The sequence below is a fragment of the Calliphora vicina genome, chromosome 2 (genome assembly GCF_958450345.1).
Source record: "Calliphora vicina chromosome 2, idCalVici1.1, whole genome shotgun sequence".
NCBI lineage: Eukaryota > Metazoa > Arthropoda > Insecta > Diptera > Calliphoridae > Calliphora > Calliphora vicina.
The window spans coordinates 65,155,294-65,170,594 of NC_088781.1; the positions used below are offsets into that span (position 1 = coordinate 65,155,294).

A 15,301-nucleotide genomic window follows, 5' to 3' on the forward strand; every position below is an offset into this window, starting at 1 on the left:
CGGTTTTGTAAGGATGACGACCAGGGGGACATTGTTTTAGTCATAACTCTAGACAAATTGAAAAAATAGTTACCAGGTCTGGTCGGTTTATTTCCGGTTACAGTATGTTACATCCCGGAGATGGCACTATTTCTTTTGACGGATATCTATAAGATCTGTCTCAGTTGGAGATATCCGCCTAGGGGTGGAGGGATGTTAAGGTAGTTTTCATACATAAAACTGTTGTTAGAGTAAAACGCGTGTGTCTATGTTGAGTGTTACAAAAGAACTGAAAAATCTTATTTATTCTCTCATCTTACTTGCTACTACATTATACTGAAACAACCGTTACTTTAATAGTGATGCTAAAACCAAATGGTTATTCTATTTACAACACCCTTCCTGAATAAACATTTCACTTAACCAATATTAAAATAAATCAATTCAAAAATATAGAAATCAATCAAAATTATACATAAATCAAAAGTTGCAAAAACATAAAATAAAAATTATTATATAAGTCCAAATTGGATTGTAAAATTTCCATATACATCAGCTGGAACGCCTTTTGTAAAGATGTCAGCTAGCATTCTCCTAGTATCCAAATAATCGAGTCTGACTTCTCCATTGTCCAATTTCTCGCGTATAAACTTTATTCGGATGTCAACATGCTTTGTTCTTGATGAATATGAGTTGTTCTGTGCAATTTGAATAGCACTTTTGTTGTCACTATATAAATTCATTGATTCTGAAGGATTTTTAACTAAATCCCGTTCAAGTCGTCGAAGCCATATACATTCTTGAATCGCTGATACTATCGCCATAAACTCAGCCTCAGTTGAAGAGAGTGCCACCGTACGTTGTCTTTTAGAACCCCAGGATACTGCTGCGCCATGCATAGTGAAGATATAACCAGTAGTAGAGCGTCTATCATCAATGCTTCCAGCCCAATCGGCATCACAGTAACCAGTAAGTCCTTCGGATTTGTTGTTGTAGACTAGGCCTTTATCAATGGTGCCCTTTAGGTACCTCATTACACGCTTTACTGCCGACCAATGTGCCCTCCCTGGATTGTTGTTAAAACGACTGAGCATGTTCACGATATAGCAAATATCTGGTCTTGTATTTTGAGCTGCGTATAGTAAGCAACCAACAGCTTCCATATAAGGAACATTTCTCATTTCCTCTTTCTCCTTCTCAGATTTCGGACACATTTCAAGAGACAGCTTTTGGTTTACATCCACTGGTGAACATACTGGATTACAGTCATACATTGAAAATCTTCTTAACACGTCTTCAATATATTTGGATTGATCTATTTTCATCGTACCACCGGACTTCGTAATTCTCATTCCCAGGACTGAAGAAGCTTCTCCTAAATCTTTCATCCGAAAATGATTGGACAGCTTATCCTTAAGTTTGTTCGTCATGTTGATATTGTTGGAAAATACTAACACGTCATCCACATAAATGGCCACATATAAAATATTATCATTATCAGTATTGAAGTATACACACTGATCGGTTTCGCTTCTTTTTAGGCCAAATTCAAGTAGTATACTATTTAGAGTTGTGTTCCAAACACGGCTGGATTGTTTCAATCCATATAGGGCCTTCTTCAAATGACAAACACGGTTACTTCCATCCTTGTAACCATCAGGTTGTTCCATACAAATATCCTGATCAAGATCCCCATTCAGAAATGCAGTTACTGCGTCAAGTTGATGGACGTGTAAACCAAATTTAACAGACAATGCAATTAGAAATCTTATTGATGAATAGCGAACTACTGGAGCAAAAGTCTCATAATAATCAATGCCCTTTTGTTGACTACAGCCTTGTACAACAAGTCTCGCTTTATGACGGATTTTGTTACCACTGGCATCATACTTTGTCTTGAATATCCACTTGCATTTTATTGGCCTCCTTTCAGAAGAAGGATTAGCTAATGTCCACGTCTTATTTAAGGCTAGTGAATTCATTTCATCATCCATTGCTGCACGCCACTGTTTAGCTTCTTTAGATTTCAAGGCTTCTTCGACTGTAACAGGATCACCTGACACAAAACTAGTTGCACAAAAATTGTATTCTTCACCAGATTTTGCTGCTATTCGTTCAGAGCGGCGGACTCTAATATTTTCGGAAGACAGGTTCTCAACACAATGCTCTTCAATCGCATCCTCAAAATTTAGGCTATCTTCCGAGTTAACATCATATTCCACTTTAAGACTGTCAGTTGATACATTGCCCATCTCATCAACAGCTTGAACATCTTTGATCTCAGTCGGCAATTCATTCTCAATACTGGATGACAATTCATTTACGTTACTGGATGGCAATTCAACAATCAATTCCTCCGCTGAATTGGCATTATCCTTTACGCTTTCGACTACAAGATTCGGAACATTATTAGTAAAGTCTACATCATTACTACATACCTGATCTTCCATGAAAACAACATCACGGCTGACCATTATCTTTCCCGTAGCTGGATCGTACAATCTGTATGCCTTGGCCTCCATACCATAACCAACGAAAATACATGGTATGGACTTCGGCTCTAATTTGGAACGCTTCACCTTGGGAGTATGTACAAATGCCTTGCATCCAAAAACACGAATATGGTTAAGGCTTGGCTTCCTACCAGACCATAGCTCCTCTGGACAAACTGAGTGTTTTCTGCATGGTATTCTATTCAACAAATATGCTGCAGTCACAGATGCTTCAGCCCAAAATTTCACGTCAAGACCAGAATCGATTAACATACATCTAACTCGGTCGATGATAGTACGGTTAAGGCGTTCTGAAACGCCATTCTGTTCTGGGGTATATGGTGCCGTCTTTTGATGAATAATCCCGCAATCATTAAATAACTTCTGGAATGAGTTGTTTATATACTCAGTGCCATTGTCCGATCGAAAAATTTTAATTTTATTTGAGCACTGGTTTTCAGCCATAGTTTTAAATTTCTTAAATTCATCGAAAACTTCAGATTTTCTTTTTATCGGCGATAAAAACACTTTACGAGAGTAATCGTCCACAAATATCACAATAAATCGTGCACCAGAAAACGATTTGGTTTTAAATGGTCCCATTACATCTGAATGTACAATTTCCAAAACCTCCTTTGCACGATGACCATCTTCCTTAAATGAATTTCTCACTTGTTTGCCTAGAATACAAACTTCACACTGATCTAAATTCGTCTGAAAATTAAATTCATGATCATTTTTTATCTTCCTTAGAATTTCATCGCAAATATGACCAAAACGACGATGCCATAGCTGAGCATTATTAACGATTAAAGCTTGCTGTGTTTTTTCCTGGGAAACGCAATTTAATTTGTACAAGTTGTTACACAAACTTGCTGTTGCCATGAGTACATTGTCACCATCGAAAATTTCACAATGATTCTGCTCAAAAATTACTCGTTTTCCGTTTGCTGTTAATTGCCTGACTGACAACAAATTTGCACAAAGCTGCGGAACATACTCAACGTCTTTTATAACGGTTCTTATTTCCCCTCCATCAGTAGACAAAAATACGCTTGCATCACCAACACATTCAACCGACAGTTTGTTGTTGTTAGCCACAATTACTTCTTTACCATGAGATGCTCTCTCGTTGTCAAGTATTGTCTTTGTTCTCGACATATGTGTTGTTGCGCCTGAATCGATGTACCATTCATCTGCGTCGACGTCACTTGACGTAAACAGTGACGCTAACAGAATTCTCTCGCTCGACTTTTTTTTCTGCTGCTTTGATCCGTTACTATTTGAGTTTGCATTTTGAACGTTTGGACAATTTTTTATAAAGTGACCTTCCTTTTTACAACCATGACACTTGAACTTTTTTGGCTTTTGATATTTTTTATATGAAACTAATGCATTCTCCTCCCTTTTTATAGGGTTATCGAATTTTGCATCTTGTAAAAGCAAATTCTTCACCATGTCCACAGTTAATTTCGTTTTAGAATTCTCAACAGCCAAAACAAGTGAACGGAAATCCTCCGGCAGACCTGCCAACATCAAGGATGCAACCAGCTCATCATCAATATTCAGTCCGGTATTTTTAACCTTTAAGGAAGTCATAACCATTATGTTGACGTACTCTTCCATTGAGTCAAAATCAGCCAATTTAAGTTGTACCAACTGCTTCAATAGTTCAACTTTTCTAGACAGACCAGTATCCTCAAATGCACACATCAAAGCTTGCCAAGCTTCCTTTGCCGTTGTCGAATTTGCTATATGTGCAAAATTATTCGGCTCTATCATCAACGTTAATTCTGCGAATGCACGTTCATTCATATCAACGTCAACCACACTGGAACCTTCATTTAAACCCGCTTCAACAATTTTCCAACAATTTTTCAATACTAAGTACGATTTAGCATGACGCTTCCAAATATCAAAATTTTCGCGACCACGCAATTTCTCAAATGGAAATGATAAACTCGTTGCCATTTTTTAATCGTTTCACACTTTTTATTAAAAATATTCCAATTGTTCATTTATTTAAATGTTCTATAAAAAAAAATTCCTTTTCTTCTTTACTTTCACTGTGTACAAAGGCCCATAACCTGTTGTTAGAGTAAAACGCGTGTGTCTATGTTGAGTGTTACAAAAGAACTGAAAAATCTTATTTATTCTCTCATCTTACTTGCTACTACATTATACTGAAACAACCGTTACTTTAATAGTGATGCTAAAACCAAATGGTTATTCTATTTACAACAAAAACCGGTAAGGCCAGCTACTGGAAACCAATGGATTTTAGACCTATTAGCCTAACGGCTTTTCTCTTGAAGGCACTAGAACGACTGATAGATAGATCTACATCTAAAGAGCAATATACACATCTGCTCAAAATAATAGATACACCAAAATTTATTTTTTAAAAACGAAAAAAAATAATGGTATATTGTAAAATTATAAAAAAAATTGAGTCGATTTTTATTTATAGTTAAAAGGAGAGTAAAAAACAAAAACAAAATATTTCATAATTAATAATAAATATTATAAAGTAAATTAAATTTCTTAAATTTCGAAAAATTTGGTGCTCATAATAATAGATACATTTTTAAAAATTCTTATTAAACAAAAGCTAATAAATTTTATCTTAAAAAAATTAGTTTATTATTAAAGTAAAGCTAGTATCCAGTATATCCACCTTTGTTTTGTAAAACTTTCTCCACTCTTCTGGGCATACTGGATATCAAGTTCTGACACTTCTCCAATGGAATCTCGTACCATATTTTTTGCGTTTTCTCCCATAAATCGTCTTTATTTTTGAAAACTTCCTTCGAAAGCCTTATCTTTAATTCACTCCACAAGTTTTCTATTGGGTTTAAATCAGGGGATTGGCTGGGCCAGCTTAAAACAGGTACGTTATTCTCCAAGAACCAGTTTTTAACTAATCTTGAACGATGTTTTGGGTCGTTGTCCTGCTGGAATGTCCATATTAATGGCATTTTTTCCGATGCATATGGAAGCATTACGTTTTCCAACATGTCTCTATACCCACTAGCATTCATGGTATCTTCTATTCGGAATATCAGACCAACACCATTCCATGAAAAGCAACCCCAAACCATTATGTTTCCCCCGCCATGTTTTACCGTCTTTTTTGTAAATTTAACGTGGAATTCTTTTCCTTTTGGTCGGCGTACATTTCTTTGGCAGTCGTTTCCAAACAAATTTATTTTTGTTTCGTCGCTCCATAAAATATTTCTCCATTTTTTTTCGCCTTCACACCCGGACCATTGTAAGTGCTCTTTAGCAAATTCTAATCTTGTCTTGATATTTTTTTGGCGCATTAGTGGCACTTTTCTGGCAATTTAGCTTGTAAAAGACGACGACGAACTGTTTGTGGACTGATTTCGTTACATAGCTCCGCAGAAATAGCTTTCGATGATATGAAAGGGTATTTTTTAACCATAAGGACGATCCGCCTATCTGTTTCTGGACTGGTTTTCTTTGGTCTACCGCGAGTTTCTCTTTTTTGTTTTTTAGATAAAGCATTTTGGACAAAATGTAATGATCTTCCTATGCTCTTTGCTATTTCCCGTAATGATTTTCCTTGATTTCTCATCGTTTGAACAATTTTTTTCTCATCTTCGGTACAATGATGATTTCGTTCCATTTTCTTCAAAAGAGTCCTATTTTTTATAAAATTGTTGCTAAAATTTAAATTATACTTACTGTTTCACGTAAATAGGAACAAAAAATTGCACAAAAAAAAAATTGTATATAAACAAATTACAAATTACTGATGTGTATCTATTTTTATGAGCAAATAATTTTTTGTAATTCAAATAAATTCGTTTTTAAAAATCAACATGAAAGCAAATAGTTGCCAGATTTTTGACTGACATGACATTGCCAGATAGAAATTTTAATAATATGATGTATTCTTAACGCTTGCGAGGAAATTTTCAATGTTACCGCCATTTAAATTTTTTCCAATTAGGTGTATCTATTATTTTGAGCAGATGTGTATATGCTGACCTCATTAAGGGTAAGTCTGTTGAGAGTGCGCTTCATGAGGTGATGGGTTGTTTTCGAATGTAGGGTTGGGTGTAAACATAGAATCATTGTCGGAATCGGTTTGGAAAACGACAGAAAAGATATGTTTGACTTTTGAAATCTAATCTAATATTTTGTTTAATCGATAAAGAAATTAATTATAGATCGAATATAAAACCGATAACTTTCGATTTCACGAGACCAATGTACTTTTTCTGTCGTTTTCAAAACCGATTCCGACAACGATTTGCTCCTATGACAACCCCGACTGGGTGGAAAGTTTCAATTTGCCGAAACTAGACAGCGATGATATGATTTAATCAGGGGAGCCAAGTATATAGGGACCTTCCTTGATATCAAATTATCATGAATTAAAAAATGAATAAAAAATCCCCGGAAGTTTTTCCCCGCGGGGAACAAACTCCCGCGGAATTTTTTATTCATAATTGGGCACAGTGTGGTGGTAGGCAATGAGAAAGCGTAGTTATAGGATTGCCAGCGTAGTTATAGGATTGCCATTAGCAGCACCCCACAGTGTGTGCAGTCACTGATGGATCCAAGATGGACTCTGGTACAGGGGCTAAGTTTTATATGGTCGACAAGGATATTAAACGGTCATATAGACTATCTGACGAATGTAACGTTTTCCAGACCGAGATCTTCGCGATCTGAAAGCCACTCGTCACAGTGGGGTCTGACCAGACATGGCTAATACGTGGATCATGATATTAGGGACCGCGGAGTAAGATCTCCTATTTGTCACTACTACAGGCTCAAGATGAAATCTATGACAGATTTCAAGATGAAATTGGGAGTATTGCTGGCTGTAAATTGGGTAACATACTAGATTTTATCATTGGAATAGGTTAAAGGATATTCTACGGTGAATTCTAATCTGTAAACGCTTTTCCCTCTTCACGAAGCTATCGATTTTTCTATTTGTTTCTCCTTTTGCTGTCTCTAAGACACTACCTTTCTTATTCTTTCTTTACGTCCCCTTTTTAGGAATGGCATAATTTTTCTTTATATCTGACTCTTGAAGGGAATCCATCACCCTTTACAAACCAAAACTAAGAACTGTGGTTGTCAATTAGGGTGAATGCACCAGTAGTCGGCAGTTTAACTTTTTTTCAGTTTTTAAAGTGATACCATTATGAGTGCGAACATGGTATTGGGATGTAAATGGGTTATTGTTGTTTAGTAATTTGTATAGTTTTAGACTCAATTAATTCTTTTCAAGCAGTTTTTATTAAATTTGAGCAATTTACGTTTTTTTGAAAAAACACGATTTGTGCCCGAAGTCGGCACCCTTGATCCTAATGTCGGCAATTTGTGTACCAATTGTCGGCATATCATTTTTTATTAAGAAAAGAATAAAATCTTAAAAGAATTCAAGTTATTTTTTATTTAAAATATCAGCCATTTAAATAAATACTAATAAAAACATAAATTAGTGCATTTGAGGTGAAACCACTGTGGGCAAATATCATATCCTACGTTTTTAGACCATCATCCTCAGGATCTGTGTCCAAATCCTCTTCACATGTGCCCCTAACTCGTTTTATCTTCCTTTTTTAATTTGTTTTGGTTTATTTTATTTTTCTATTATGGCCACTGTAATTATGTATATGTTTGCGGTAACCATTTATGTTTATTTTATGTTTAAGTTACCATTCACATCATTGTAGCAATCATATATACATATGATTGTAGTAAATATTTATGTGTTTGTGGCAACCATGTTTATGATGTAATACTTCAACATATTGTGTTGTTCTAGGATTATGGTTATCATATTCTGAGATCAACATATTATGATAAATCATTATCATGAAAATGATTGCCATAAATATATATTTATTTACAATCATGTTAATGGTAACGTAAACATATTATGGTTACCGCAATCATATACAATATCCCAGTGACCATAATATTATTAAAAAACTTTGAACAAATTTTAAATGTACAACTACAACTTGTTGGGATTGGACTTGAACAGTTAAAAGCCTGAAACCAAGTATTTGAATAATTATTTGATAAAGTTGGAGATGAGTAGTGAACAGGTTTCAATGTTTCATTGTGATTTTCTGCAGCTAAAGTTGGCGATACTACCATATTTTCAACTTTTCCTTGTTAATTATGAACGTGCCTGCCTCTATGGTAAGATCACTCACAATTTCAATAGTTTGATAATTTATTTTTAAGTTATTGTTCTCTTCGATAATGTCATCGGAATCAATTCTACGCTCATATTAGGAGCTAGTCGGTTGACTATTTCAAAAGCTAGATCCAAATCCGTTTCTTTTCTCATTTTCAGGCCGATCACCTACTAATAACTCCAACTGATTTAGTAAAGAGCCTGTTTATTAAGGTACCTTACATGATTATTTTAGAGAGAACAGTTTAAAAACTCCTTTATACCATTTCTTTCCGGGTAGATCATATACAAATGGTGTGGTTTGCTGCTCTTCACGATTGATTGAACCGTGTTAAGTTAATCCTCACTTTCTTTGGAATTAGATAACACTGTTTGCGGCCCCATTCTCATAGGACCTTCGGAACCGTATAATTTGTCCTATATTTTTGAACGCGGAACTCCATATTGTTTACTGGCACCTAATATAGAAATCGGGCCTTCTCTCGCATAGAAAATATTTTAAGGCTTTTTCAGGATATTGGTGCATGGGTTTTTTTTCTGGAGTGTCCATATTTGGAATTCTAAGATGTTAGAATTAATAATACCTACTGAATCTCTAAATATTACTCTGTTTAACGATCTCCAGTCAAATAAAAAGCTGCTGCCGAGTTCAGGATGCTTGGTCTCCTATACTCGGCAGTTCTTAAAATGCTCAATTAAAACTGTGCCGACTATTGGGTAAACTCATTTCAAACTCATTTTCTTCAAATCTATTGTCAAGAGAGATGAGTAATAAACAAATTTGTAGAATTTGAGCTTAATACAAAAAATTAGCAATTTTCCTGAAGTCGGCATCACTATGCCGACTATTGAAAATCATAGAAATTTTTGTTCCTAATGACGGCATCAATTAAAATAACCAAAAAAATATTTTTTGTGAAAACTTTCACATTGTAGGTAATATTTAAACAAAGTTTTATCTGTTAACACCACTCTGGTAAAAATATTACTTAAATTGATATGGTTACTAACTTGTTTTAGTTGGCCTTGCCACTAAAAAATTTCTTAAAAAACAGGCACTTCCGCACCAGTTGAAAGATGGTCACTTAATGAGGACAAAAATAGATGAAAATACTCATCTCACCCAAATTTAAACATTACATAAAGATAAATGAGTGTATGTTTAATTAAAGTTAAATCTTACTTTTGTATAAAATTATCGTTATTCTTATTTATTAAGCTTTTAAGTCAAAAATGCCGACTACTGGGTCATGCCGACTATAGGAGCGTTTACCCTATTAGAGTTTTATTTTAATCGAATAAAATATAATCGATTAACTTTTAAAATTTCCTCGATTATTCTAACGAATAGCGATTAATTAATTTAATAAAATGTATTGTATTTAAAACCAGAAAACTTTTAATAACTCGTTTGTTAACAACGAATAGAAATACAAAAAATCGATCGGAATTGAAACCATTCCGAACGAAATGTGTGACATTATTGAAAATAAGGATACACAAACAAGGAAATTTCTCACACGTTCGAATAAGTATTCATTTGTCCCAGAAAAGAGTTTTTATCTACTGGAAATCTAAATTATCATAAAATATGTATTAAATTTATTTAATCATTCGTATTTTAACTACAGAACATTGAGTATTATCAGAATTACATGAAATGACAAATTAACATCAAACATCAAAACGAGTCTTAACATGGACCTCATACAATATTTCAGGGTAATCTAATTCTAATCAATACTTATAATCAAAATATTTATTATAATATGGAATAGTTAGAGCTGGATCCATAGACAGTACTTCGGGTAGGGAAATACGTTGTTGTAAATTAGTCGTTATCATTTGTTCACATAGATTGGCCCACAAGGAACCATATTTGTTACGTATAAAACTGCAGTTCAGTTTATGCCGTGTTAGAACTTTAATTAAATATACCAGATCGTCCATGTTGTGCGCCTGAGAAAATGGACTATGACCCACACACATTTCGTAAAGTATACAACCCAAAGACCATACATCCGACTTGTAGTCATACTTATCACCACGCAAAACCTCTGGAGCCGAATAGAATGCAGTACCTGCTGCGTTGCCATTCGCTTTATTTGGAGAGTGTATTAGAGAAATTCCGAAATCAGCAATTTGGATGTGATCATTTAAATCGATCAATAGATTAGCCGGCTTGAGATCGCGATGGAAAACATGACGTATATGCAAATATTCCAAACCCATTAGGATGTCACAGAAATAACGTAGAATGTTGGCAATGGAAAATCCCACTGCTCGCGATTGATTGATTATATCCATGAGCGTGCCGTTCGCTGCATATTCCATAATTATATTGACAGTTCCGGAATGAACAAATGAACCAATAAACTGTATTATATTTGGATGACGTACCTGCGATATTATATATACCTTGCAAAAGAATTGTAAGTCAATATATTTGGCCATTTCTATGTACATACATGTGTAATTTACCTCTTCCATGATCATTTTCATATCTTGTTTGGGATTCTGCACAATTATACGTTTTACACAAACCATTTGATTATTACGGTACTTGCAGAGAAACACTCTTCCAAAAGTACCGGTTCCCAACACTTTAATTGGCTTCAACGACGGATCTCCCAAATCCATTTGGCTTAAATAAAATTATTAAAAACTAAAAAATACACAATTAACTTAACTCCCTTTCTTTAGCTGCAATCAACAATATCATCAGTGTTAATTAAATAACAAATTTGCATGCGAAAAATATCATTATTAGAACACAGTTTTCAACATTATTGAGAGTTTATAAATACTTGTCGTCAACTAAAATGCAAAATGGCGTAACTAACATTTTAATAATTTTACAGAAGAAGCAAACAACTAGATAAAATAAAACAAGTAAATAGTGAAATATTCGGCTGTGCCGAATCTTATATACCCACCACCAATATAATATTGACACTGAGTTTGTACATTTTGTATAAAAACTTTATATTTGTAAAAATAGCAAATACTGGACTATTTTTAATACCTACTCTATAGACATTTATGTATCATAGAGCCATATTCCGGGAATATATTTGCTAGTAGAAATCATGAACAGTTTCTTAAAATTTTCAACATAAATTGAGCTTTTATATTACGAATTTCAATGAATTGCAAAAAAAAAGTTTTTAAATACTTTTTTTGGAGGTTGTCTCAAAACTCTGGTTCTACTTAGTCCTTCCCAGTAAACCCTATCGTGCATTCAATACACTGACAGACTTTTGTGGGCCTACGATAAATATTTCTATGTCTTACAAACGTAATGACACAATCAATATACCTACATACTCCCATATTTTTTTGTTGGTGCGTACAAAAATAGGTGTGTTTATACAAATGTTTCAATTATATTACTCATGGATTTCAAGTGAATTTTTTGAAAAGATTGCACATATTTCCACATACATTTTATATTTAAACACTTTTTCTTCCTTTTCAGTAAAATTATTGCAGTTATATACGCCCTTTTGTATTTTTGGTGGCGATATAGTAAATATTAAATCACATAAACACTTTTGTATCTTACATATTGCGAATTTGCGACAAAAGTGTTATAACTCAAAAAAACACAGTTTCGTGTAAATTGGATTTGAGAATTTAACATACATACATAGATAATTCGTTATAATATTCAAATAATTGTGTAGGCTTATTAGATTTTAAACGAAACATTTTATGACAACAAATCTTTCTCACTCCGAATATAGCGAACATTTTTGTAAAAAGATAAAACTATCAGAATGGTTTCGTTGTACTCGGTTCAAACAAATAACAATGCTATTTATATTCGGCTATACGGAATCCTATATAACTACCATCCAACCACAAACATTTGCAGGTACACGTGATTTATGTGATTGTTTTGATTCCACAGTGTACAAAATTTTGGGGTTATTATTTTTAGTTTAATAATTTAAAACGCAAGGCCACCGTTTGCATTTTATACAAAATGTTTTTTTGATTTTATTAACATACTAGCTGAACCCGGTCCGCGTTGTTGCCCCTTAGAAAACATCTGTTTTATATTGCATCTCGATATCGATTTTAATATTCAGTGTCGGACAAAGTCGGTGATCCAACCTTCAAAATTAATACATGTAGTGTCATTTCGGTTGGTTTCAATGAATTCAAAAATTTTGTATTTAAATTTCTTATTCATGCACTTAATATGCAAAAGTAAACAAAATTGTTTATCACAGACCGAAAATCATAAATCTGACTTTACAGATTTAGCCGCTAGGCTATTCTGAAGATTCCCTGAAAATTTCATCAAAATCGGTCCAGCCGTTTTTGAGTTCATTCGGAACATACATACATACCCACATACATACAAACATCCATTTTTATATATATATAGACTGCTAGGTTCATGCATTTATTCTTTCTTAAATCTTGAATAAAAGAAGTTCGGTAACATGATATATGAACGGTATAAAATTTTCAGTTATGACACTCTTGTCGCAAATCAGCGATATGATGTAACGGCAGATGTCCGTATGTTTAATTTATAAACTCCTCAATCGATTATCGATGAACAAAAGTACAAACTACTATATTAATCAACAAATCAACAGACGATCACCGATAAAAAAGTGTTGCAACAGGATCACAAAGTGAAGCCCGATGAGCATTTCTAAATAAATCTACGATCTTAAAAAAAATGATTTCTAACATGTTGAATTTTGTATGACTATAAGTGGAGTGAATATTAATTCAGCAAGTCCATAACAAAAACCAATAATTCCACTAGAACAATTTTTTGGATAAACAAATAAATTTATTTAAAATTCAGTAGGATATACACATGTGGACAAAAAATAGGTATGTGCATTATTTTTTAAAAAAGCAATATAAATTGTAAAAATTTACTTCAATAAGGAATATTTCGCATTTTTTATTAAGGAAAACTTTTCTAAAATGAAAATCAAGGATTTCTAGCGGAAATTCATTAATTATGTCAATAACTGTTATTATCCTCAGCAGGGACGAAAATACATTACGCTAGGGATTTATCTGGTAAAAATACCAAAATTTCGGAATTTTTTTTAAAAATTCCTTGTCATTAGTACAAAAAATCTTAGAAATGTGTTCATTTAATTTGTCCCATAGATTTTCCATTGAATTTAGGTAGGGGGATTGACTTGGCTACTAAAAAATTGTAAAGTTCTTCATCCAAAACCATGTACTCCCCAAATTCGACGAGTCCTTAAGAGTCATTATTTTGCTGAAGTCTACATTATGGAGTCATATTTTTTTTCACAATGTGTTAGCATAACTGTTTTCAATAAAGCCTTGCACACATAAACATCCATTGTGTTTTTAATAACGGGTATTGGACCTATTCTATTCAAAGTAATCAAAAAAAAATAGTTTTAGACTACTAGCTATGCCCTAATTTATTTAAAGGACTATACGATTATCAGCAGCTGGAGAGGTGTTTTTATTTTCTCCACATTTCCTAAAGTTCTGTTGCCGATCCTTACCACTAAAAAGATGGCCACGACTCTTCCAAAAGAGTTTTTAATAAGTTTGAATATGAAATTTATTCGTAATTAGTATGATTTTAATGAAAATCATACTTTTTCTACAAAAAATTTGAGTTTTCCCACCTTAAAAAAAAACACACACCTATTTTATTGTCCGTGTCTAAAAGAAATTTAAATAAAAAAAATTATTGAATTTTTTAAAGGATAGATTTCTGCTAGTGGAAATCCTCGATCTTCATCTTAGAAAAGTTTTCCTTAATAAAAAATTTTTACAATTTATATTGCTTTTTTTAAAAAAGTAATGATGCACACACCTATTTTTTGTTCACATGTGTACATATGAGAACATATTAGGGTATCCATTCGAATAATGATCGTTCGATTAATCGGACAATTTTTATGCGAAAAATTATTCAAAGAATTTAAAAATTAAAAAAAAACATTTATGAAATATGTAGATGAAGAACATGATCGAATAATTCGATTAATTTTAAACATGTAATTGAATTATTCGAAATCTCTTGTTTGAATTATTCGTTTTATTCGAACAAAAGAAATAAAATAAATATCCTTTTGTAAAAATCGGCAACTTGGGAAAGACGATTTTTCAAATACATAATTACACACATCAGCACAAACGCATTAACACTCGTCACTATGGTGGTGTAGGCCATAACAATTAATGAAATTCAGATTACGTTGATATAATTCTCTATTTAGTTTTTGCTTAAGTATAATGACATCTAACCAGTAATTAATGGCATTCATATTCAGCCCAATTATGAATAAAAAATTCCGCGGGAGTTTGTTCCCCGGGAGTTTTTTCTCATTGAAATTGAATAGGAAAAATGAGAAAAGGGAAAAAACCAGGGACCGTAACAATTATGACATTTATAATAAAAATCACAACATAATTGTTATTTTCTGATTTTTATTTTTTTTGTCAGAAATAATTGTTATTTTTGATTTTTATTTTTGTCAGGAATATTTGTCAAACTTTGAGTTTTATTTTTTTTTTGTCAGGAATATTTGTCAGACTTGGATTTTTATTTTTTTTGTCAGAAATAATTGTTATTTTTTGATTTTTATTTTTTTTGTCAGATATATTTGTC

General features: G+C 33.0%; 1 protein-coding gene across 1 annotated transcript; it reads right to left on the reverse strand.

The window, feature by feature from the left end:
- Positions 1-10,239: 10,239 nt before the first annotated feature.
- Positions 10,240-11,342, reverse strand: png (pan gu). The gene is made up of 2 exons (XM_065501204.1): positions 11,146-11,342; positions 10,240-11,082 (listed from the first exon to the last, which is right to left on the reverse strand). The coding sequence occupies exons 1-2, from the start codon at positions 11,302-11,304 to the stop codon at positions 10,402-10,404; spliced, it is 840 nt and encodes a 279-aa protein (XP_065357276.1). The 5' UTR covers positions 11,305-11,342; the 3' UTR covers positions 10,240-10,401.
- Positions 11,343-15,301: the final 3,959 nt, after the last annotated feature.